General features: G+C 36.4%; 1 protein-coding gene across 3 annotated transcripts in view; it reads left to right on the plus strand.

The window, feature by feature from the left end:
* The window catches only part of ARL15 (ARF like GTPase 15), a 431,607-nt gene that overhangs the window by 190,949 nt on the left and 215,819 nt on the right, over window positions 1-24,839 (plus strand). For 2 of the 3 annotated variants that reach the window (XM_004058862.5, XM_055367889.2), the window contains exon 4: window positions 13,100-13,308. In XM_004058862.5, coding sequence (XP_004058910.2) covers window positions 13,100-13,308 — 209 coding nt within the window. Of the gene's footprint in view, window positions 1-13,099; window positions 13,309-14,049; window positions 15,083-24,839 lie in introns of those variants that run through there. The other variant, XM_019013617.4, reaches the window with a different exon arrangement.

Below are 24,839 nucleotides of genomic sequence, written 5' to 3' on the forward strand. Positions count from 1 at the left end.
AATTAAGCTGAGTTTTCATGTTACTTAGATGATATGTGGCAGAGCCAGGCTTTGAACTCAGTAAGAGTCCATGCTGTTCATCACTCTACCATCATTCTGTCCTTCAGGGCTGAATCTCACTCCTGAGATTCACTGCTTTGTTTTCAAGGAAAATTGTGTACTGAATTCTGAAAAAAATTAGAAGCTTTGGAAAGTTTTAGAACATACTTGATCGCTAAACTTAGAGCTGCCCAAATTTATTTATGATTTATAAAGTGCATTGACTTATCTAATTACATAATTCGATATGCACATTATAAAATTAAACATTGATGTCACCTCCCTGAAATCTAGACTTTTCCTTTGCCATTCACTATTTCGTGCTTGAGCCTGAACATGATGCTGGGTGGCCTTCTGTCATCAATAGGGGGACAACAACTAGATCAAAGGGAATGGGCCAGGTGGAGAAATGGAACTCTCATTTTAGGAGCTCTGATAAGCATTTCCAAAAAGAATGTCATAGAGACAGTTAAAAGATGAAAGAGCAAATGTGAGTGCAGTCATATGTTGCAGAGCAAGCATAATTGTCTTAAGATTTTGTTATGTGAGTAAATATGGTAATAACTTGTTTTGAGGTCTGATTAGTCACAGAAGAAAAAACACTCAAAGTGAGGGACAAATTTACTATTCCACTTTTGAACATCAAGGCTTATAGTATGTGACTCTAATTATACTTTATGCTATATGAGACATTAGATGGTTTTTAACTTTTTCTGTGAGTTTGTCTTAATCTAGAACCTCTTGCATCTTTATCAGTTTTGTCACAGGATTGGTAAGTTAAAGTTTCTGATAAAAAAGAAAAAATACTGGTTGGGGAAATTGGCAAGTTGTGCTAGAAAGCAGTAGCATTTCCGCATTATTAAAAGATCTTATTTCATCCTGGGTATGCAACAAATATCTTTCTGTCAGCCAGGAAGTCTCCATTTTGGCTCTTCCCAGTTTATTGCTTTGGTCAATGTCAATTGCAGCAAAGCTGTTCCCACTAGCTTTTCTAGTCTGGCCACCAGATTTTCTAGAATACCACAAAAGTGTTTTGCTTTTTGTGTCATGCCAATAGCTCAAGAATCAGCTGCTTAATAAACATTTGGAACTATGCAAGTTGTGATCACCTTGGCATCTGTGTGTCTTCTAAGGAGTCAGCTGTTGGCTTTTGCAGGAGTACGGAAGGGAACATTTCTCCAGAACTGTTCCCACAGCTTTTTCTTTCTATGCTTTCAGTTTCTCTTGGGTACTGATTCTGTTGGGCATCAGAACAGTATAAAGGTTCATAAATAGTATAGAATCAACAAGTATCCCAAAGAACATAGGTTAATGTACTTTGTGGTTTTAGTACAGTGCTTAGCACATGCTATATTATGGCTGCATGTTTTCAAATACTACGACAGGACTCTGAGAAAGGCCTATGAGTAGAGTGAAGTTTCATTGTAAATATGTTTAAGGAATTCTTAATATCAGATGCTGAATGAGCGATTCCTTGCAGAACTGGGTATGTACCAGAAACATCAAAATTAGTTGCTAATAACTTTACTCAAGCCACCACCATCAACGAAAAATATAGATTATTTGTATAGCAAAGAATGATTTGCTTGGTAAATTCTACATTCTACTTTTGAGAAATCAGAATAAGTATTCTATAAAAGATTAATTCTTTAAAAACTATTGAGTTTCCATTATGGGTTAGATGTGGTCAGAGTATGGTGATGAATCAGACACAAAAGTGCACAGAACTCCCATATGGTTCTTCCAGTGTAATCAGGAAGATGAACTATGCATTTAGATTACTATGCTACAGGGTAGAAAGTGTTACATGGAGAACCAAGAGAAACAGACCAGAAGATTTTTAGAAATTATTCCCAGCTGCAAGATCAGGTAAAGTTTGGTGGAGTAGGCAACATTTGATCTGGCCCCTGAAGCGCATGTAGGTGGTTTGAATTTACAAGAACTAAGGGGACAACTCACATGGTAGTCACTCCAGGCAAAGGAGATAACAAAACCAAATGCATAAGGGTGGAAACCTTAGGTCTGGTCCAGGAGAGCAAAACGTTTTGCTCATTTGTGGAGTATCTAAGGAGATCAACAGAGGAACATGGTAGGAATGGCAAAGTGGAGCCAGATTATGGAGAACTATAAATGCTAAATCAAGTCATTTGAGAACTTCAAGTTATAGGCACTTAATGTTTTTGAGCACAGTAGTGATATAATTTGAGCTAGTTTTCTGGACAAGTATTAGTATATTTGTGACAGTTTGTGCTAGTTTTCTAGATAAGTATCTTGGTTCATTTGAGACTGGGTAATTTATAAGCAATAGGAGTTTATTTGGCTCGGTACGGCTAGGAAATCCAAGTTCAAGGGGTCTCATCTGGCAAGGGCCTTCTTGCTGCATCAAAACATGCAGAAGGTATCACATGGTGAGAGAACATGCAAGAGAGAGGAGAAAAGGGAGAAAACTCCTGAAATGAACCCATTTCCAAAAGAACAGCATTAATCCATTTTTGAAAGTGAAGTCCTTGTGACTTAATCACCTCTTAAAGGTTCTACCTCTTAATTTTTGAAGGGGCATTGAACCCATAGTGACAAGTATGAGTAATTTAACTGGAGCTGTGCAAAGAGCCGTTGGAAGGTCATCCTACTGATCCAGCTGGAAGGTGATGAAGGCATGAACCATAGTGAGAACATAAAGGAGGGGCCAATGTCAGAATGCAGACATGGTCCTCAATGCGATTGTTAGGAATTGACATCGAAGATAATGATGTAAAATTGTGTTTGGAGTCACATAGACATCCAGAATAAGTGTTGAGGGAGGATAAGGTGAGGAGAGGGCAACTGGCATGTCAGTTTGTATGGTACGTAGAACTTTGTTTTATAAAAAGTAGGCTGAGGACCACCTACCTTGGAATCTCCTAGGAGGCATGCCATTTAAAGTTCCTGGGCAACGCACAATTCAGTAATCTTTCTAGGCCTTCAAGTATGTGATCACTGGGTTAGAATTCCGATATAATGGTACCAAGGAGATTAGGATGCTTCCTGGGTAGACCTCTTAGTTTTGAGATTGCCCTCCCAACTCCAGCTCTTCTATCTTGGGACTTGAGTCAGCCAAGGTTAGAATAAAGATAGTTTAAAGTAAGACTTTTATTCCCGCTAGAAACTAACTAAATTTATGCCTAAATTTCAGTAGATCTTAAATGTCTCTTTCTCACATTAAAGACAATGAGTATCCATATGTGCCATGTCAGAAATTAAAGCCATGTTAAAAATTTTTATAAAAGAATAATAAGCTCATAACATGTTAATATAAATAACATTTTTAATGAAAATCAACAATTTTGAAAACAAAAAAATAGAAAATTGGCAAATCTTTTTAATCTGGCTTAATAGAAGAGGGCTGGATGCTCATATCTGCTTCTACAGTTAATCTGTTGTTAATATGTTGTTTGGGTTGAAGTATATGAAGAAAGTCTAGTCTCACATAGATAACTCAAAAAGGGAGGCATGATTTAATAACCTTTTTAAGTAACTGTTGATTGTCTTCTTTGATACTATACTGAAATTCTTCAACAGGTGGTTGTTTCTTAATCAGTTGTAGTGTGGAATCTGGAAACCTTATCAGGGAGCTTTTTGTACTCAGTTAATTAACTTGCATTGGTCTCTCTTGTACTTTGAATGTATTTTTTTATCTATGCATGGTTTTGTAACATCATGCATTCATCATTTGGAAAATATTGGTTCACTGAGTAGTGTAGAGCTTCCAAATGTTTACAGATTACTTTATGAATATCTGTCTGTTAATATCACCACCAATCTCATCACTGAAAAGCTGTCAGGCTCACTTAAAACTTAGCAGAAACAAGTTTTCTAAAATTCTAGCTTTTGCTTGAAAACAAATTTTATCATTGACAACAAATACTATCATTTGTTTTCCTTGAAATGACAAGCTTGCACATCTATTTTTGAGAAAATGTCTATCAAACAGTCAAATCTGAATAATCATAGTTTGTCAGTTGAAATTTCAAGTAAAAATGGAGTTGTGTGAAGTAGCTTACAACTCAAACAGTTGTACGAGTGCTTATTGTCAAATCAACTGTCTACTTTGGTATGTAGCAAAAATGTGTTTTGCTTACTTCCCATTTAGTCACATAGAATATTTTAAAAGGTGTGTTTAAGAGCTAATTTAATAAAATAATAACTTCTACTGCCGTATTAAGGGAATTCTTGGGTGAAACTGGCTTTTTCTGCCCCTGCAAGTATGTGATAATCAAGAGTACAGTGACTACTTGTTTGTTGCCCGTACTTCTGTCGGTGCTGAGTCACCTTTACTCACAATTGCTTTTGTACCATAGGTGAAAATAGCAAATAATGTCTTAGTATAATTATTAACATAGTTTTGATCTCCTGTGCCTTCCGAAAGGGTCTTGAAGACTACATTTTGAGAACTGCTGCTTGACGTTAGCAGACTTATTGGCTGTCTTCTGCTAAGTATATGGATGTTACATAAACCAAGTCTTAGTTTTTACTTCCAATAATAAGGATTGTATTTTTTGTGCTCTCTGCTATAGAGCCATCACCCAGTCAAACAGCTTAAAGCGACACTTAATGCTCTTCATTGGGTAGCTGAGGGAGGCCCTGTTGGTGTCCCAGTCGTAACTCCATTTCTGTGGGTATCAGAAGCCTTCTCATAGCCTGTGCCTTTGGGGTGGGAGTGGGGGGTCTCTGACTACTGCAGTTTGCTTTGCTTGGGTGCTTTGGGCAACAGCCTTCAAGCCACCACTAATAGGCGAGGGGGCAGAGTCGGGAGAAGTGGCTAAGACCCAACCCCTTCACCCCTAGCATCTATTCTGTGCTATAGCTCCCAGCGTTCCAGCAAGATTAAATTCTTGTTACCCACAGCTGTCTCTGGCTTGATAAACCCTCCTTTTGTGCATTATTATCTCTTTCTCTGTTTTACGTTCCACTCTGCCACTGGTGTTTCTCGTAGTCATCTCTCAAACTGTTTGTACTGGGGGATTTCAAAATAAGGCAAAATAAGGTTCCTTTGCTGACTATCTTCTAGCCTTTGGAGGAAGGAAGAACTTTTTTTTCTTCTTTTCTCACAACATTTTCTTATGGTCGATTTCTAATAAATATAGAAATACCTTACTAAACTAATCTTTTAGGTTTTGCAGTTAGCCATACATTCAGGAGTGTGGGGGGTATTTGTTTGTGCTTGGCAGTTTGGACCTGGAGGAAGTGCAGGTATGGGTGGATGGTACTGTTCAACGTAAGTATTAACAGGCAGTGAGTGGGAGACAGGGTCCTTAAACAACACAAAACCACCTCAGGTAGTTTTTCTCAGGACTCTATAATAATTATTAATTGCTGAATCCAATCGAGACATCTGCCTGACTTACGAAGCCATCCATATTCTGTTTTCACACTAGCCATTTACTTGTCACTAACTCAGATTTTCTATTTCACGTTCATTCTCCTCACTGTGCCCCATAATCCACCTGTTCCTAATTTCCTCCAAGGTTATGCTCTGCTGCCCCCCCCAACCTCGTCGGATGCCGTGTCTTCCCCTTCTCTGCAATATCCATCTTAACCATTCTTTACAGCCTATGGCTCTTAAACATGCATGCTTATTTGAATAGAGCATTCTGTCCCTTCCCGTTTCACTGGAGCCTCTCACGTTTTCTGGGAAGCAGCACCATGTAGTGGAAAAGAACACTTGGTCTTTGGAGTCAGATAATCCAGAGTTCTATAGATCTGCCACTTATTTGCTGGACTTCAAGCAAAATGCTTGTCTTCTCTGTCTCAATTTCTTCTTCCATTAAATGAGGATAATAAAGCCTAAAGGGTTAAATGAGATGATGTCTATAAATACCTTACAAGGTGAGATACAATGTGGTGTGTAGGTGTGGTAGGGATGGGTGATGACTATATGTTGATCATCTTTTATTTCCCATGTGGATATTCACAGCAGATCTCACTGTAGTCTGGGGACTTTGATTTTCTCCAGCTCAACAGTAACCATTGTCTTTTTGACTCTTAGTTTTTTGACTGTTTGAAAAGTGAAATAGGAAAGTACATCTCCCTTTAGATTGAAATCCTTATATATTTAAACTTTGTATTGACTATTTAGTGGGAGGGCTTAACTTACTTGCCTGTATTTTGGCTTGTTTTGTTGTGTGGGTGGGAAAGTCCATAATAAACATTTGAGTTTAGATATGTATGTCTTAGTCCTGCCTGAATTCTTAGTTGTTTATTTAAAAAAAAAAAAAAAAAAAAAAAAAGATTGAGTCTGTTTAAAAGACAAAAAAAAGTCCAAAGAATCACCAATCTAAAAGGCTGAGGTTTTGTAGGTGGGAGGAGTTTAAAAAGAATTTAAAAGTGTTGCTTTTCTCTTTCTCCTTTTCATCTCCCATGTTGGGAAGCATTCCTCTTAAAGTATTAATAATACTGCTGAGGTAACTTGTGTTCTAAGGCTACAACATTCACTAAGATTCGAATACCCATTTACAATTCAAGTTCTCCAAAATTGGCTTGTTTATGGGTCTCCAGTCCCATTGAGTTTTCCAGAAGGAATTTATTCTTATTTACTGTTAATTTTTTAAAACTGTGGTAAGGTGATGGAAAGAGGAGAACAGCTGAGCTTCTTTCTCATCCTGACTCTTCTGCCACCACAGTGTGGCTGGCAGCAGTCTTGGTTGGCCTGTTGCAAAGTCCTTCAGCAACTGCCCTCTGGGAACCCACTGTTGGACAGTGCCTCCTATACCAGCAAGGCCCTGTGCTCTTCCTTTCAAAGACAGGATGAGATCTCTGTATCTGCTCCTGTCTTAGTGGTTTCTAGCGGTCTCTTATGTCAGCAGTCACTTATGGAAATGTCTAGAGCGGCACTATCCAATGTGGTGTTTTAACTTTAAATAGATGAAACAAACAATTCAGTTTCTTAGTGACACTAGCCATGTTTCAAGTGCTCAATAGCCATGTGTGGCTAGTGACCACCATACTGGAAAGCACAGATGTGGAATATTTTCATCATTGCAAAAATTTCAACGGGACAGCAGTGGTCTAGAGATCAGATTTTCCACAGGGATAACTTTGAGTACCTGTTTTTATTGTTGATTCCTGAATATCCCTATTTTTAAACTCATTGGTTACATCTTTCAAAGAACTACTCTAAGGAACCTATTCATAGCCTTTTAATTTAACATGAGGGAACCTGGCATCTTTTTGGTTGCAAATTCTCCTAAAATTGGCTTGAGTAATAGGCATTTACTGTGCTCACATAATAAGGAGTCCTTATAATGTATGTAGGTGGTTGGTTCTGCTGCTCAGGGATATGCTCGAGGACCCAGGCTCTTTCTCTTTTCCTATTCTGACATCCTCAGTGTGTAGATACATCTCCTTCAAGATTGCTAGAAGGCTGATGCTGTTCAAAGATTCAGCTTATCACTCAATAAAATGTAAAAACTGTAAGAGAAGTGGCTGTCTTTGGGCATCTCTTTTTACTGAGGAGCTAAGTCTTTTTCAGAGGTTCTCCACAGACGTTTGCAGACCTTTGTTAGGTCCCAGTTGTTCAGATGAGTACCTGGGATTTTTAACCTCTATGATGATAGGCTGGCTGCACTGTGAGCAGTATAAAGACTGAAATTTTTGTCTGTTTTGTTTCCTGCTGTTTCCTCAGCACCTAGGGTGGTGCCAGGTGCTCACTAAATATCTGTTGGATGGGTGTATTAATAAATAATGAGAGGATGTTGTTAACATCTGTAGTGTGCCGCAGAAATGAATTTATACAATGAGGACTTGTTATGCTCCTGCGTTCTCCCTCTACTCTTATTGTGGTACCTTGAGCCAGACTCTGCTGCTTGGCCCTCCTGATGAGCTTACATTCCCAAGTGTTTATTCCAACTTTTTGTGAGGCAACATTGGATGTTGGGTAATTAGGACATTTGGCAACACCCTCACCCAGCCCCACTACTGTTAGGACTACCCCTTTGCTTTTTAATCTAAATGTACAAATCATAGACCAGGTTTGAGTTTGCTCTTTAACCATGTTATGTTGCAATTGCAGTCAAAAAACTAAGAGTCAAAAAGACAATGGTTACTGTTGAGCTGGAGAAAATCAAAGTCCCCAGACTACAGTGAGATCTGCTGTGAATATCCAACATGGGAAATAAAAGATGATCAACATATAGTCATCGCCCATCCCTACCACACCTACATACCACATTGTATCTAACCTTGTAAGGTATTTATAGACATCATCTCATTTAACCCTTTAGGCTTTATTATCCTCATTTAATGGAAGAAGAAATTGAGACAGAGAAGACAAGCATTTTGCTTGAAGTCCAGCATATAAGTGGCAGATCTATAGAACTCTGGATTATCTGACTCCAAAGACCAAGTGTTCTTTTCCACTACATGGTGCTGCTTCCCAGAAAACATGAGAGGCTCCAGTGAAACGGGAAGGGACAGAATGCTCTATTCAAATAAGCATGCATGTTTAAGAGCCATAGGCTGTAAAGAATGGTTAAGATGGATATTGCAGAGAAGGGGAAGACACGGCATCCAACATTACACACAGAGCATGGCATTTTCAGTCACTAGACTGAGTGGCCTTAGCCTGCTGTAAGATGTCACTTCCTGTGTTTGTTACTTCTTTTGGATTTGGTTTGGGGGTTGAGAATGTGGGCATCAGACAGGTGTCCCTAGCCTTCCCAGTTGGGCTCACTCCTCAAAGCACCTGGCAGCTGGGCTGATGACACAGCCATTTCTTATTTTAATCTGGTAACTAAACCATGGCCCACTAAGCTGGACTGAACAACCACATACCACTCTTCACCTCGTTGCTGGTGAAGTGCCCTGGTCTCAGTATGGGTTAGGTTGCTGCTGACCAAAGCCATGTGCAGAAGGCAAAATGGGAATTTAGAATTCCAAGTTCAGCGTTGATGATGAAAGGAATGCTAAGACTGGGCGCAAGACTGTAGCAGGAGATTAAAGAAAAGGATCTTTTCACTATTAATATATTATTCATACATTATGTCATATAAGGGACATTTTTTAAAGTTATGGTATTTCTCTTTGGGTTTGTGTGTGTGTGTGTGTGTGTGTGTGTGTGTGTGTGTGTATGTGTCTCACTATTTGCAGGTACCATATGTACTCCTAAATGTGGCCAATGGAAACATAGTTCCTCATTGAAAGAGTTGACTGCACAAGTTGAATTTCCAGGTGTCCTGTGTGTTTCCAAGGGACAAGCTCTATTAAAACATGCAACCAAATTCTCTTTATACCTGACTCACTGGACACCATCTAATGTGTGGATGTATTTGCTCTGCCTGCTATATTTGCAGGCCTCATTGTAATTTGTATTACTTTACAGGATTTGATGGTTTCAGTTAAGAGGGATAATGGCTTTCTAAATATCTCTTTAGGTCCTAGCTCAGAGACTTGTATGGATGGAATAGGTACTTCATAACTATCCATTGAATTAACCAGTTGGGAAATGTTTTTGGACATATTTCCATTAATGTATGTAGGCATTAACTTACCTTTTGTTCCAATAGGGTTCCATTTCTTTTCTCCTAGCTTATGTGGTAATATAGTTCTTTATTTAGCCTCATTGCCTTTTTAGTCCATGATCTCTATTTCAATCACGTTAGACCTAAATATATTTATTAGGTGTGTAACCTTTGGCAAGTTACATAATCGTTTTGTGTTTTGGTTTCCTTGTTGATAAAATGAGATTGATAACAGTATTTACCTCATGATAGTCATTAGACTGTCATGGGTAAGTGATTTAATATACGTAAAACACTTTGAGCAGCCACCATTCATGTCAGAACTACACTAGTTTGTCAATTGCAGCCATTAGTTGGCTGTGGATAGAAACTCAATGAAAGCATTCTGTGGGCATTAGTTGGCTATGTGGAATTTACAATAAAGCATGCTGCATTGAGTCTTACAATGAAAACTGTGCACTGCATATCCTTCATGTTAGTGAAATTTATAACAAGCTTGTGTACAGATACACATGCACACTATTTTTGTTGTTTTAAACACTTACCACCGAGTAACACTGCCTCCAGTTTTGTCCCTCCAGCTTATGGATGGTTCTCAAGCATATGGATAGTGTCTGGATGTAGCCTGTAGCAGATGCTGTTGGTATCCTACCCAGATCTCCTTTACTGGGCCAGTGCATCCATCTCCCAGCTGCTGTGGGTATTGGCTGCTAATGACTCACACTTGTACTCTTCTCCAGAGGCCTGCCCTTGGCTGACAGTAATTGCCCCAACCAAATATGTTTGGGAGATTATGAGATCATGCCCCAACCCCCTCCTGCTCCCCAGGGATGGCTAATGACTATACAAGGGTGTAATAGCCCAGCTCCCTTGCCTTTGGACTAGACAACTTCTGTGGTTCAATCCATGCTTTAGAGTTCCTCATCGCATCAAGCTGAGGCTAGATTTCTGAAACAATGTCTTTGCCTAGCTTCTTCCCCCATTCTAGCTTACTTCTTTCACTTCTAGTTTCTCCTGACAGCACTCCCTCTAAATCGGGTGTACAAGAAATGATGTCTCAGGCTCTGTGTCTAGGGAACCGGACCTAAGATGTTGCTTATCTCAGTACCCCTGTTGTTTCCTTAGTTCCACCACCACCTAAGTAATGAATTCCCTATATTAAATAATCTCTGGCTTAAATTTCCTCTTTGTTTTTGTTTTGTTTTCTTAGTTGGACCCTGCTTGATATGCATCAACCCTGCTCATATCCCATGTCTTCACATACTTAACATTACTCAACATCAAATGTCCTTGATCCTCTTATTAAATATATACCTAGTTATTTTTGTATAGTATAATGGTGAAATCACAGATTTTAGGACCTGAAAATTAGTTTCAAAGCCTTAGTTAATTATACTTCCCTCCTTAGATTGTTGTAAGAATTGTATGAGCTTTTCTTTTTAAAACACTTAGTACCTGGAGGATAGGAAGTGTTTAATAAATGGGAGCTGTTTGGCTACTGATATTATTCTTTCAAGAAATTTACCCCTCCCCGCCCCGAGCACCGTGGTATGTGCCTTTAGTCCCAGCTACCCAAGAGGCTGATGCAGGAGAATCACTTGAGTCTTGAGTCCAGCCTAGGCAACATAGCGAGAACCCATCTCAAATTTAAAAAATGAAATTAAAAAAGAGTTGCCCCACTTTGGATGAAATGCCTATTTCTTGATCCCAGAGGACCTAATGAGTACCTCTATGACAGCACTTTGTTGTACTCTATTATAATCTTTGAGTTTTCTTTTCTATTTCTCCCAGAAAATGTAAGCTGCTCAGTGTCATCAGTGGTGTGTTGGCTCTCTGGGAGAGGAAAGGACTCGATATGTAGGATTTGCTGATTTCCATAGTGACAGTGCTTTCACCCTGATTGATTTCAAGCTACCAACAGGATGTCACTGAGCACAGAGTTGGGAAGAGAAGCAAACAGGTGACCCTTGCCAGCCAGGGCACACCAACTGCAGTCCCCACTGTTTCCCTAACACATAACAATATGTCAAACATAGGAGCTAGATGTTCAGTGGATGACTGAAATACAGTTATTAACTGGTTAGGACTTGATCATATGCAATAAATTGGTGAAATTCCTTGAAATCTAATTGTCGTTATATAACCAGTAGCACCCCTTTCCTACACATGCACACATATTGCCCTTCCTATTCTTGAATGAAAGTAATGAAAACAGTCACCATGATGTAGTGGGAAGTGCCTATGCCTTCCCTGGGCAGGTTGTCTGCTAACTCATGCAAATCCCAAGTTTGTGATTTATTAGATACATGACAAGGGATCACTTACTTTACCTCTGTCTGCCTCAGTTTCCTCAGAGAGTTGGACTAAATCATCTCTAGAGTTTGTTCTAGTCTCAAATTTGTAAAGCTTAATTAGTATATAATTTTACTCCCTCATTCCCTCAATTTTCATTATTCCAGTACTGAACTTTGAGTTAGATGTTGTGCTATATAATGGAAATACAAAGAGGAATACTACACGACATGCCTTGGCTGATGAGACTCTCCATGTGGTGTTGCTTTTTTTTTTTTTTTTTTTTTTCTTGAGATGGAGACTTGCTGTGTTGCCCAGGCTGGAGTGCAGTGGCGCAATCTTGGCTCACTGCAACCTCCACCTCCCAGGTTCAAGCGATCCTCCTGCCTCAGCCTTAGCCCCCCAAGTAGCTGGGGTTACAGGCACCCGCCGCCACGCCCGGCTAATTTTTGTATTTTTAGTAGAGATGGGGTTTCACCATGTTGGCCAGGCTGGTCTTGAACTCCTGACCTCAGGTGATTCATCTGACTTGGCCTACCAAAGTGCTGAGATTACAGGTGTGAACCACCGCGCCCAGCCTCTCCATATGTTTGTTTGTTTGTTTGTTTTAATAAACATCTTATCTCATTGAGATCATAAGTGTACACCTGTTGTCTGTTATTTTTCCTCATGGGTTATGAAGCCAAACAGAATCATGTAATTGTATCAAAGGCCATGATTTTAGTTTTTCACAAACTTTAGCACTTTGACACATAGAGCTATTGTGCTAATAACTCCCTAGGTGAAATTAAACAAGGCTGTCCTGATCAGCAAGCAGTTCTGTTAAAAAGTATCACCAAGCTAATGTTAATGGTTTGGAAAGAAGCGTTGGTGGATGTCTAGGCCATGCAGCTCTCTGAGGCAGGTTCAGTCTCAATTTTTAGAGAGTGTGGTTCATTTGAGACGATTAAAGTCTGAAAATATCCTTTTGAGTTTAAGTCTAGGAAGTATTTATCCTGGTTCTCTCACACACATTTTTATATAAAAGTCATTAAGAATGGCTTGGAATTTGTGTCTTCCTTCAAGGCCAAATCTACCTTATTGGCTCTACTGCCTTCTTTGTTCCCATCCACTGTGATTTCTGCCTTTTCTAAATTCCTGTTCCAATCCATACCACAGAGTTTAGCACTTAATTTTTAAAAGATACATTGGTTTCCAGTAGGAATTACTGTTGGGAACATTTTTCAGTTGCTGAAAGCTCTTTTTAAAACGAAAATTTGTTTTGTTTTTGACAGGGGCTGATAACATCCGGAAATACTGGAGCCGCTACTACCAAGGATCTCAAGGGGTAATATTTGTATTAGACAGTGCCTCTTCAGAGGATGATTTAGAAGCTGCTAGAAATGAGCTGCACTCAGCTCTTCAACATCCACAGTTATGCACTTTACCCTTTTTAATATTGGCCAATCATCAAGACAAGCCAGCAGCTCGCTCAGTACAAGAGGTATGTCTCATTAACATGACAACTCTTTGTCTTCCTTGCTTGTACTTTTGCTGCCACGTTGGAACCTGGAAAAATGCATGTAATTAGGAATGTGCTGGTTATGCTGCTTTCAACATGAAACCTTAGTTTTCATAGGAAGCAGAAAGCCTATATCAATCTGTTAGCACTTATTTACATACCTAACCCTACTTGGAGAGCACAGAGTTTTCTAGCTGTTTAGCAATGGTTAAAAGATGTTTCTGGTTATATTTTTCATCTATTTTGAGGGGCTAAAGGCCTGGTTATTTAATGTTGTTTTAACCTGTGGACTTAGTTCATTCTCTTCTTCAGCTTTTCTAGGAACATATCATGAGTATTTCCATGCATTACTCGCCTTCAGGTGTCGTGTTCTTGTTCCTCTGAAGTGTTCAATGTTGACTAGGATTAATGGATCCTATTCTGTAATCTGCTAGGCTGAAAATTGATGTCTTGTCTTGCAAATTCCATGCCATCAAATACATTTTAACATGGAACCAATGTTTATCTTCCTCATTTAATTTTATTTCTTAGCTTGTATCTCTCCTATAAAAGCATGAGACTAATTCTAGGCAAATAGAGTCTCAGCCAATAGAGCTTCTGATTCATGGTACTGCAGTAATGAGATACGTGAATAGTTTTTAAAACTTAAATTATAGTGAATTATAACATAAGTACAGTGAAATCAAAACTCCTGATGTATTCCTTTATACTTGTAACTTTCAGGATATGATTTCCCCTCTCCTTCAGAAAATTGCGTGCTTCCTCAAGTGATTTTGGAATGAGATGATTAATATGAACAATCTTGCCCTTCAGCCTGAAAAATAAATGAGGAGCCAAGGACATAACATGTTCTAACTCCAGACCTCCCTCACACTTAGTGTGTGACCCACGGCAGATAGCCTATTCTTGTGCCTGGCTTCTCACCTCTAAAATGAGAATAATGCAATTTATTATGATAAGTTAATAGGATTAATTTGGATAATTTACTTTGAAGTTTAAACACCTAAGTAGAAGAACCATATAAATAGAGTTTTTATTCAAATTTTAGAAACACAGTTTAAAAAAAAGAAAGGCAAGGAACCCATTATTCAACAGACAGAGCTCATGTCTCACTTTAGTTGCCTCATTCAGCATTAAGTACGTAGCACCTTTTAAAGAATAGAGTTTGAAAAATACCTTATAGATAATATTAAGTAATTAAGTAAAAAACAGCAATAAAAATCTATTCAGAAAGTCGTTAATGTGAAGATTTTCAGCATTATAATGATGGTGTCTCCTAATGTGCTTTTAAGCTTAGTTTGTAAATCTTTTAACTTCTCAGCATCAGTTTTTCTGCCTATAGAGTAGATATAATAGTATGTAATGAAGGGTAGTTTATGATTATAAGGTCGTTTGCTGAGAATGCATTGTTATTCAGCTATTCATTCTAAAAAATCTGGTAATATGTATGTGTACACTACTACATGTAGACAGTATAATGTGTGTATGTAATATATACATAATACATATACACATTGATAAAACATAGATATAAGTGCCATTTTAACTTCAGATAACTTTATTCAAGTTATTTGCAATATCTGAAAAACGATTTTCTTTTCTTTCTGCTTTTAAAGTTATGAACCTGTGTATCTGTTTTCCTTAGACATCATATAATTGAAAGTAATGTATCTTTAAACCTAACATATGACTTATGGTTACCCTCCATAGGAATGAAAGATGATCACATTGAATAAAGGAAGCTTTTAGCAATTAATTGCTTCTGAGTATTCCTTGTGTGTGTTGACTGGCTATCTTTCCTAGGTAAAGAGCAAATATCTTTTTCCTTCTTTTTGTGATTCATCTTTCAGTAAGACTGATGGTTATAAATGTAGCGTTGTCATAGATATGGTCCGAAAATGATTCTAAACTTGTGTATACTGGAGCATATGTGGCTTTGAGTTTCCTTTTTATTTGTATCCATTTTAAATTTACTTTTCTCAAAACTTTTGCTTGTAATGGAATTTGCATAATACCAATATGGGGACTGCTTTAAGTAAAGCATTTTTCCCCATGATTAAATAAACATATACCATACAGGTGCGTGTCTACACTTTAGACTGCTTTAACGGGATACATGGGCTAATTCCATTATAGGTCTTGAAGTTTATGGAAGCACAATGACATGGTTATACTTACTTTGGGTCTGGCCTAAAAAGAAAAGGATACATCCTAGATTTTTCCCATTTCTTGATGACAGAGAAGTTTCTCTGTGTACTGTATTAAAATGCCTTGTTGAAATGCTCTCAGGAATGTTTTAAGAATTAAATCAGTACCTTATTGTTGGCATAAAAATGGAGTTGTGGAATTGAATCTTAAACATTTTGTAAACAATAACTTTAAAATCGTTGGGAGCAGGCATTGGTATTATAGAAGAGGCAGTAGAAGATTGAAAAGTGAGCAAAGTCATGTGTTACTAGAAATGTATTTAGATAACGGTCGTCTTTTTATTCTCTCTTTCCTAAAGGTGTTGCACATCCTGTGCCCTATTGATGATAAGCATTCTTACTCATTTGCCCCTGCTAATTTGTGTATGTTTTATGGAATTTCCCAATGCTAAAAAGATGGTATTTTAATCTGCAAAATACTTGTGAATTTTAGGCAAAATTCTGATCTGTCAGAATCAAGGAAGATGCATTCAACTTACCAAAAAGCACTAAACTTTGATTCAGTTAGAAAAGATAATCAGTCATAAAGGCTATTGATTCTTCTTCTCACTCCATTGAAATTATTACATTTTATGTTTAATGCAGAAAATGTGCAATAATTTATCCTGTCACTGGAGTGAAACTTTACAAACACACTATTGCTTGATGAGCGTGTCTGGATACTGTTGACTTTAGAAGTGGGGAGAAGCCAGTGAAATTCAAAAGAGAAAGTCAAATTATCAGTGGGACTCCAAAGAGAATAAAAATCATAAGGAAGTTGTATATGTAGTCCCCTCCCCTACTATGAGTGTTGCTATGTTTGTGTGGAGCATTGAATTAAGAAATGAAGACAATGGTTAAAATTACTATGTAACCCACAGACAGAGGGCAACATGCCCAATTATTTTCTTGCCCTTTCAAAAGCAAGTGGAGTCTTGTACATTACATATTTTTTCTTTCTGTAATATACCTGGTAATGACCTGGGTTTAACTTACCAGAATTTTAAGATTTTATGTCTTGAGAGCTGATAGTGAAAACATGTATTTTTAAACAAGCTTAAAAAAACAACAACAACAGCAAAACCCTAGGAAAAAAGAACACCCTTTACATACTGTCTGAAAGCCAAGCAATTCTTGCAACAGATGTTTGTTGTATTCACTTTGGGGAGGTGAATTCCAGAATTTACTCATATCGACTATTTTTCTCTATAGAAAGCATTCGAGAAAAATTTATTATTATGTCAAGTGGCCCACTTGGTACATTAGGGAAAAATCTGATCTAATTTAAATGATAAAGCTATAAAATGAGAGAAATCTTAAGGGTAAATAGGTTGGTTTCTCATTTGTATTGAATTGTAATTGTATCTAATTTGTTTTACAACTCCCATAGGAGAGCATACTTCAGTTCTGAAGTTATTTAATAGATCAGGAGGGTTTTATGAGAAGTTAAGTTGATATAGTAGCCAATAAATGTAATCCTATTTTCCTTCTACACAGTTGCTGATTGTGATTCTTTTACCTCCTGGTTTTTAAAATCTTATTTTCATTTTACTGGACATTGTGTCTTATAAAAGAACACGTTTTGTTAACATGAAACAGTCTATATTTTCTAGCAATGTCATCTGATTTGATGTTTGTCTATATCCTTAATCCAAAAGTATTTAACTTTTTCAGAAATAGTATATCAAAAGTACAGGGTTAACTATTTGTTGAATATTTTCTATTAAAGCAAATACTAATTGAGAAATATGAAGACTGTGAAACAGAGTTTTGAGGCAGAATTATAAGGTTGAATGACTCTATTTGTTCCATGGCTCATTAACACAGGAAAATACAGCTTCTAAATTAGGGTGTCAACATTAAAGTTAAAATTTGTGATCAGGCCATTTCTCAATTTTTATGCAATTTTAATTCAGTTTGTTATTATGACATGCATAGAACTTTGTGTTATGTTTGAAAAACAAAATATAAATGCGAGAAAAGTATTTGCAAGTATTTTTGTAATGATATAAACATTACTGGTTTTTTAGACCATGTTTTATTTTGGTTATAAATATTCAGATTTTTTTGAACAATGCATTCATTACTCTGTGCCATGAAGAGTTTATTTAATTTTCACTTTTTAGTATTAGACATCTTCTGGAAGAGGGTGCTAGTATGTTTCTATGGTATTTAACTATCACATTTAATTATAACTACTTATTTATAGGTGATTATTTCTACATTGTGTACTGTTTTTCCTTTCTACAAAGGATCAGACAGAGTTTTAGAAGACTGAAATTCTTGGGCAATCTGTGTCTCTAGATAATAAACTATAGTTTAAATTATTTTATATTTATATTGCTTGATAACAGATCATTTCTTTTTTGGTAGCTTTATGAAGTACTGAGTATCTTCTCTGACTTCATGTGACAATCTTATATTAAAAAATGCAAAGCAGTGTTTAAATCATGTAAAATGCTTAGCTTAATTTAATACTGCTTTCTGTATGTGTAGAGAAATGTGTTTGTAAAATAATCATTGGAAAGTGTCATATACTTTACATCTTAAGAGTTTTCCAAGTATCTTGACCTGCCTCTTGGCAGCATTTTAGAATACTGATTTGATTTCACATGGAGCAGTGTACATACCTATGGTGTGAGCAGTTTGAAAATTCCCCTATGGGACGTATACTTATTCTAAAATGGTATGAGAGATACAAACTGTTTTTCGTTCATTCCTTACAGATGCACTGCACGCTGTTACAATTAAATATTGAGGAAACAATGAGAGGGTTTGGAAGTCAATTTTCCACTGAATGACTCAGCTATCTCTTGAAAATATTTATCAAGAGAAATAAATATTTCTGAATTAGCAATCATTTCATTAGGTATAAGAATGTAATTATTTTAAGTGTATTTTGAAGAGCAACTTTTAAGCTGAAAGTACTAAAACAGCCAGAATATTTTATTTATTATACATTAATTCATTTATTTCTATATGCATTCTTTGATAAAATTAATTTTGTATACCTGATTTTCTTGATTCTATGTCTATCCACCTTGATCTCACTGTTTTTTCCTCTGTATACCTGTGTTTCTTGCATCTACCAAGCAATATGATTAAAGTGTGCCTTGTCCACCAAAAGCAAAATTTCCATGAACAAATACGTTATATAAGAAATGTCCATTTTATCAAGCAAATTATTTAGGTGAGGGCAATAAAGTTATACATCTCAAAATATGTCAATGTATATACAAAAAGTAATTTGTTATGTTCTCTTTTAAAACCCCCATTCCTTTCCACTATCTTCCTTTCTTCAGTCACATACATATCTTCATTTTATGTAAAGTGAACATTTTAAGCCTTTTTCAATTCTTACTCTTTTTTATTCTCCACATCTAGACTTTTCACAGTCTCATTCTCCCACTTCTGCCTCTGCAGTGCTTCTCAGAGTTTCCTAATAGTTTACACCCCTAGATCTCCTCTTTTCTCACTATTTTTCAACACAGAGCAGAACAAGCAAACTTCCTATCGATGTTTCATGATAGCCATATTTTAAAACCTTCTAATATTAATAATCTTTTAATCCCTTCTGGAATCGAATGTAATTCCACAGATCTTCTATGTTAATGTGCATCGGATTCCTTTTTCTTCACTCACTTATGCTTATCTACCACTCATTATTCCTAATTCACTAGGAAAACCCCTGATGTAGTTTGGCTGTGCCCCTACCTAAATCTCAACTTGAATTGTATCTCCCAGAATTCTCACGTGTTGTGGGAGGGAGCCAGGAGGAGGCAATTGAATCGTGGGGGCCAGTCTTTCCTGTGCTATTCTCGTGGTAGTGAGTAAGTCTCACAAGATCTGATGGATTTATCACGGGGTTCCGCTTTAGCTCCTTCTTCATTTTTCTCTTGCCACCACCATGGAAGAAGTACCTTTCACCTCCCACCGTGATTCTGAGGCCTCCCCAGCCATGTGGAACTGTAAGTTCAATTAAACCTCTCTTTCTTCCCAGTCTTGAGTATGTCTTTATCATCAGTGTAAAAATGGACTAATACAACCCCCTCAAGATGATGTATTACATCAGGAAGTAGTCTTGAATGCCCATGCCTGAGTTGGGCTCTCTCATCTGATTTCCCTTGGCAACCTGCGCTTATCCAAATCATAATATTAGAATTTTGCCTATAACTTTTCTGTCTACTCTTTAAGGTTGTAAGTTTGTTGAAGGACAGGAATTACGGCTTGTTTATGTCTCTGTGGTCAATAAACAGTCAACCCTCCATATCTGTGAGTTCTGCATTCATGTATTCAACCAACCACCAATTGAAAATATTCAGAGAAAAACACCATTCTCTGAATTCAACACGTGTAGTCTATTTGTCAATATTCCCTAAATAATGCAGTATAACAACTATATATGTAGCATTTACATTATTAGGTATTATAAGTAATCTAGAGATTATTTAAAGTATATGGGAGGATGTGCATAGGTTAGATGATAATACTGCTCCATTTGATATCAGGGATTTATGCATCTCAGATTTTGGTATCCATGGGAGGTTCTGGAACCCATCCTCAAAAGATACCAAGGGATAACTGTATTTTGTTTGAAAGAGTGACCACCTCCAAATCTTACCATACATTCTTTCTTACTGCCTTCATACCATCAACTTTATCCAGATTTCCTCTCTCTTCACTCAAGCCAATGCATCTATTTTTATCCTTGAATATAAAAAATTTTATTTTCCTGAAACACCAAACCTGACCTGTTAATATTGCTTACAAACCACATCTTCCTCGAATCCTCACCACTCTAACCATGTTAATACATAGTTTTAAAAAGATTCAACTTGTTAATTATCATATTTACAAATGTTTGATTTTATGTTTCTACATTTGTGTTTGTCTATTTGTGGACTTTTTTTAACACCATATCAGGGTACTATTCTCTTTCCAAAATCCCTCATAGAAATTGGCTGGACATCTTGACCAAATGATATTCTTTTAATACATTTTTAAATAATTGCCTATATTTATCTTATAGAACTTATTTTGTTTGCTAGCATCAAAATCTATTTTTTCCTGTTTAGATTTATCACATAGAGACTGGTACATAATGAAGCTCTAAGGGAACATAATGACATGGTTTTAAAGTGATGAATTCAATTTATTAAAAACAAATGAGGCCGAGGCAGGCAAATCACTTGAGGTCAGGAGTTCGAGACCAGCCTGACCAACATAGTGAAACTCCGTCTCTACTAAAAACAGAAAAATTAGCTGGGCATGGTGGCGCGCCCCTGTAGTCCCAGCTACTTGGGAGGCTGAGGCAGGAGAATTGCTTGAACTTGGGAGGTGGAGACTGCAGTGAGCCAAGATCACACAACTGCATTGTAGCCTGGGTGACAGAGTGCAACTCTGTCTCAAAAAACAAACAAACAAATAAAAAAAAGTAGCCTTTTAATTAATAAAATCATTTATTACATAAGTGAAACTTAGAAGGATTTTTTAAAATTCTTATATTTAATACTTTTTCCTTGTATGCATATTTAAATATTTTATAATGAATCATAACTAGTAAAGTTAGAGACTGATTTTATCCAAACAATATTATTTGGCTACTTTCTAATCTTTTTGAGGTAGTATGTATTTGTGTTGTTGTAGTGGTGATCTTCACACTTTAGATCTGTATGTTAATATTATATTTTATAAAAATTAGCATTTCATTAATCGTCATTCAACAAAGGCAATGGCCGATTTGAGGTAAAAGTTTAAGGTACCCTTTCCTTGTCCCTTAGTTCCTTTCATTTATTTTTTTATTTGCAAAAGAGAACTCAGTCACTACACATTCCATAGCTTACAAAGTTAATAAAACATTTGTCGAGGTAAATTAATTTGAAAATAGACACATAGTTAATGTCAGTAAGGTACTTTGAAGATAAAAAGCACAATAAGCGTTAGTTATTATAATTATGATAATTATTATCATTATTATTATTACATAGTGTCTGCTTTAAAATACCCTTGGTTGCTCTGAGATGGCTGAGACTAATGAGAAGGGTTAATCTGTTGGATTTTATCCAGAACTAAGGATTTGAGACATAATGCACAAATGGTTTACTTTTTTTCTTAATGGAGCAAGAGATATATTTGTTTATTCCTTCCCCTGAAAAAACAGAAACAAAACTTCCTCTTGATTCTGTAATGCAGAAGCATTGTCACTCATTTTGAATAGTTTTAATGTTTTCTTATATAATCTCTACAAATATGTCTGAGGAGCAAATACAGGTCTTCTTAAAAGGTTCTGAAAACATAGCCATTGATTTCTACTTCACTATCTCTGAGTTGTGTGGAGCTTAAAATTATAATTTTTATATGTTAAAAAATAATAGAGCATAATAGGGAAGAAAATATGAAATCTTAGTTCTTATTATAAAAATGAGAAATCATATCTTTGGGAAGTTATAAAAATAACTATAACTAATTATATAAATTAACCCCAATAAGAATATCTTAAGGAGGAGTCTTTAGATTATTCTTTAGAGAGAAGACTTCAGCATTAAGCAAACTTCTTTGCAAGGTACTGCAAATATTGGCATCACAAGTCACAGAGATGAAGGAAATATTGAAACATTTCAACAGGCGAATGTATAGAAAGTCAAATGTACCCCCAGCCTCATAATCAGTAAGGCATTAGTGACATGTCTGAAGAAGACATTCCCTAATATTATTGCAAATTAAGTAATAAAAGACCTCAAGAGAATGAAAAGAGAAAAGGTGCCTGAAGCCAATGAATTACAATTGACAACCTAAAGGCAGTTGAAGAACCAATTGCTAGAGTGATTGCAAAGCTATTCATAATGTGCAGCAGACAGAGCACACCAGAAAGCTGGAACAATGCCTTCAGTTCAGCAATATTGCTTCAAAAGAATGGAAAGAGGGGAACGGGAAGAGCCACTGACCCTGAGACCAATTTCCAGGCAGCTGCACAAACTATATACTGTAATTAAAGGTTTTGACCAGTAATCACAGCAAAGCCAGACTACAGAAGTCTGGGGGAACCAGCAATGTTCATAATGAGGCAGACATCCTTAACTTAAAGCATGGAAAAAACAGGTAAGAAAGCTGGTCCATTTCTGGCAGTGACTTTGAAAAGTTCTGCTGTGTTAGCACAAATACGAAAATCACATATTTTTGGCCTTGTTCCTCTGAGAACAAAAACATGTAATAAGAGATACCTGCTTTCATCTTTTGCAATGAATAGAATACTCTCCTACTTAGAAACAGGCTTTTTCTCCTTGCCACTTTATTTTTTCCTTACCTATGAATTGCATGTGCCTTTGATGAAAACAATGAACTGGACATGTACAATGGTACATGTAATAGACTGAATGCAGCTTAGAAGTGGCCACTCTTCCAGTGTACATAGGCTTGGAAATGAACTAATCCAAACCTGAATAATTTGTTTATAGTACTTCCTTTCACTTTTTTTTATTGGTATCTACAATCTCTTATTCTTTTTCTTTAATAATATCTCTTTATATAGAATTTTATATTCAGCCATGACTATATTATTTCAATAGTCACATTACCACTTCGAGGATTTATGCCATGAAAAAAGGTTATCTAGTAGTTTTGAGTGAAGATATGAGGCACACCTTCAATACCAATAAGAAGGTATACTACAAAGGTCTAATGAAGAAAAATATCTCATTTTGAAGGTACCACATAGCTTTCAGCTGACTGGGCCTGTTATGGTCTTTGCTGTGTTTGTTATCACAGTATCTAATAGTGAAGTGGTGATTACCTTCTTTAGTAGAAATTCTAAGATCTAAATTGGTACACATATAAATATTTAACAACAAAATAATTTACAAGTTTTTTACTAGGTTACAAAGGAGAAGAGTCAAGTAGGGCTTAATTTTGTTTTATTTAGGCTTATATCTTAATATGTTCAAGTATCTGGATTCAGTTGCCCTAAACACAGTATACATAGATTGAGTTTTAGTTCATGCTACACCTGACATAAGATTATGGGCTATAATGTTTAGATGGTAACTAGCTCCATAAAATAACTGGGATAGTTTTCATAAATGAGAAGTTAAACCAATGGAGCCTTATGGGAAGAAGGTTCTACATATGAACTGTTAAATAATTTAGAAGTCACATAGAACAATATAATTTTAGCATGTAGAATTTGTAATATTTATTTTTTAATACTGGTTATGACTAATTATTTGTCAAGCCAAAGCAATTCTTTATTGAAAGGGGCCAGAGTGGAAAATCTGGGTAACCTGTGTACAGTTTAGACAAGGAGAACAAAGAAATAATGCAATGAAATTAAGAGCTTGTCAGGGGAATCTTTAGAGAACAGCTGGTTGAAGAATTACAGTTGTTAACTGTGCTATGAAAGAAAGATACTCTCTCATCAGGCGTTAGCATATTTCATTGAAGAGAAGACTGAATAATTAGAGTGATCCTGAAAAATAGGCCAAAAAAGATCTTGAGATGGAGGTACAATGTATATGCACAAAACAATATTGTTACTACTGTTATTATTATTATTATGGGAAAGCAAATCACTGCGTCCAGATAAATGTCCCGATTTTCCAAAACATGGCACAAATTGTTTAGAAAGAACACTTTCTTTCTTGTTATACATAAAGATTTACATTTTACTCAGTTTCATATAGTTTCATTTAAAGTGGTATTTATTGGGCCAGACATGGTGGCTCACAGCTGTAATCCCAGCAGTTTAGGAGGCCAAGGCGGGTGGATCACATGAAGCCAGGAGTTTGAGACAAGCCTGGCCAACATGGTGAAACCCATTCTCTACTAAAATACAAAAATTAGCTGGGCGTGGTGGTGCACGCCTGTAATTCCAGCTACTCGGAAGACTGAGGCACGAGAATTACTTGAACCCAGGAGGCAGAGGTTGCAGTGAGCCAAGATCTCATCACTGCACTCCAGTCTAAGTGACAGAATGAGACTCTGTCTCAAAAAAAAAAAAAAATAAAAAAATAAAATAGTATTGGTCAAATTTATTGGAGAGTTAAGTGTAAATATTTGAATTATTTAAATGTTTAATATGTAAATTATTTAAATAGACATCCATGAATATGGAAATACATGTTTCTGCATATTTTGAATACCAATTTTGCATATTAACTTTGATGTTTTTCTTTAAGTATAAGTTGGGCCATTTTTCTGTTTTCTTAACACTGGCTTTTTAATGACTTTTATGTTAATAAGCAAATTAAGTCCATTTTTTAAGTGAAAAAATGAAAATAGATTTTAAGGCAAAGCATGAGGTCATCAGGTACTTGAGTAATGAATGGCCTGTTA

This window comes from Gorilla gorilla, chromosome 19 (assembly GCF_029281585.2).
Source record: "Gorilla gorilla gorilla isolate KB3781 chromosome 19, NHGRI_mGorGor1-v2.1_pri, whole genome shotgun sequence".
Lineage (NCBI taxonomy): Eukaryota > Metazoa > Chordata > Mammalia > Primates > Hominidae > Gorilla > Gorilla gorilla.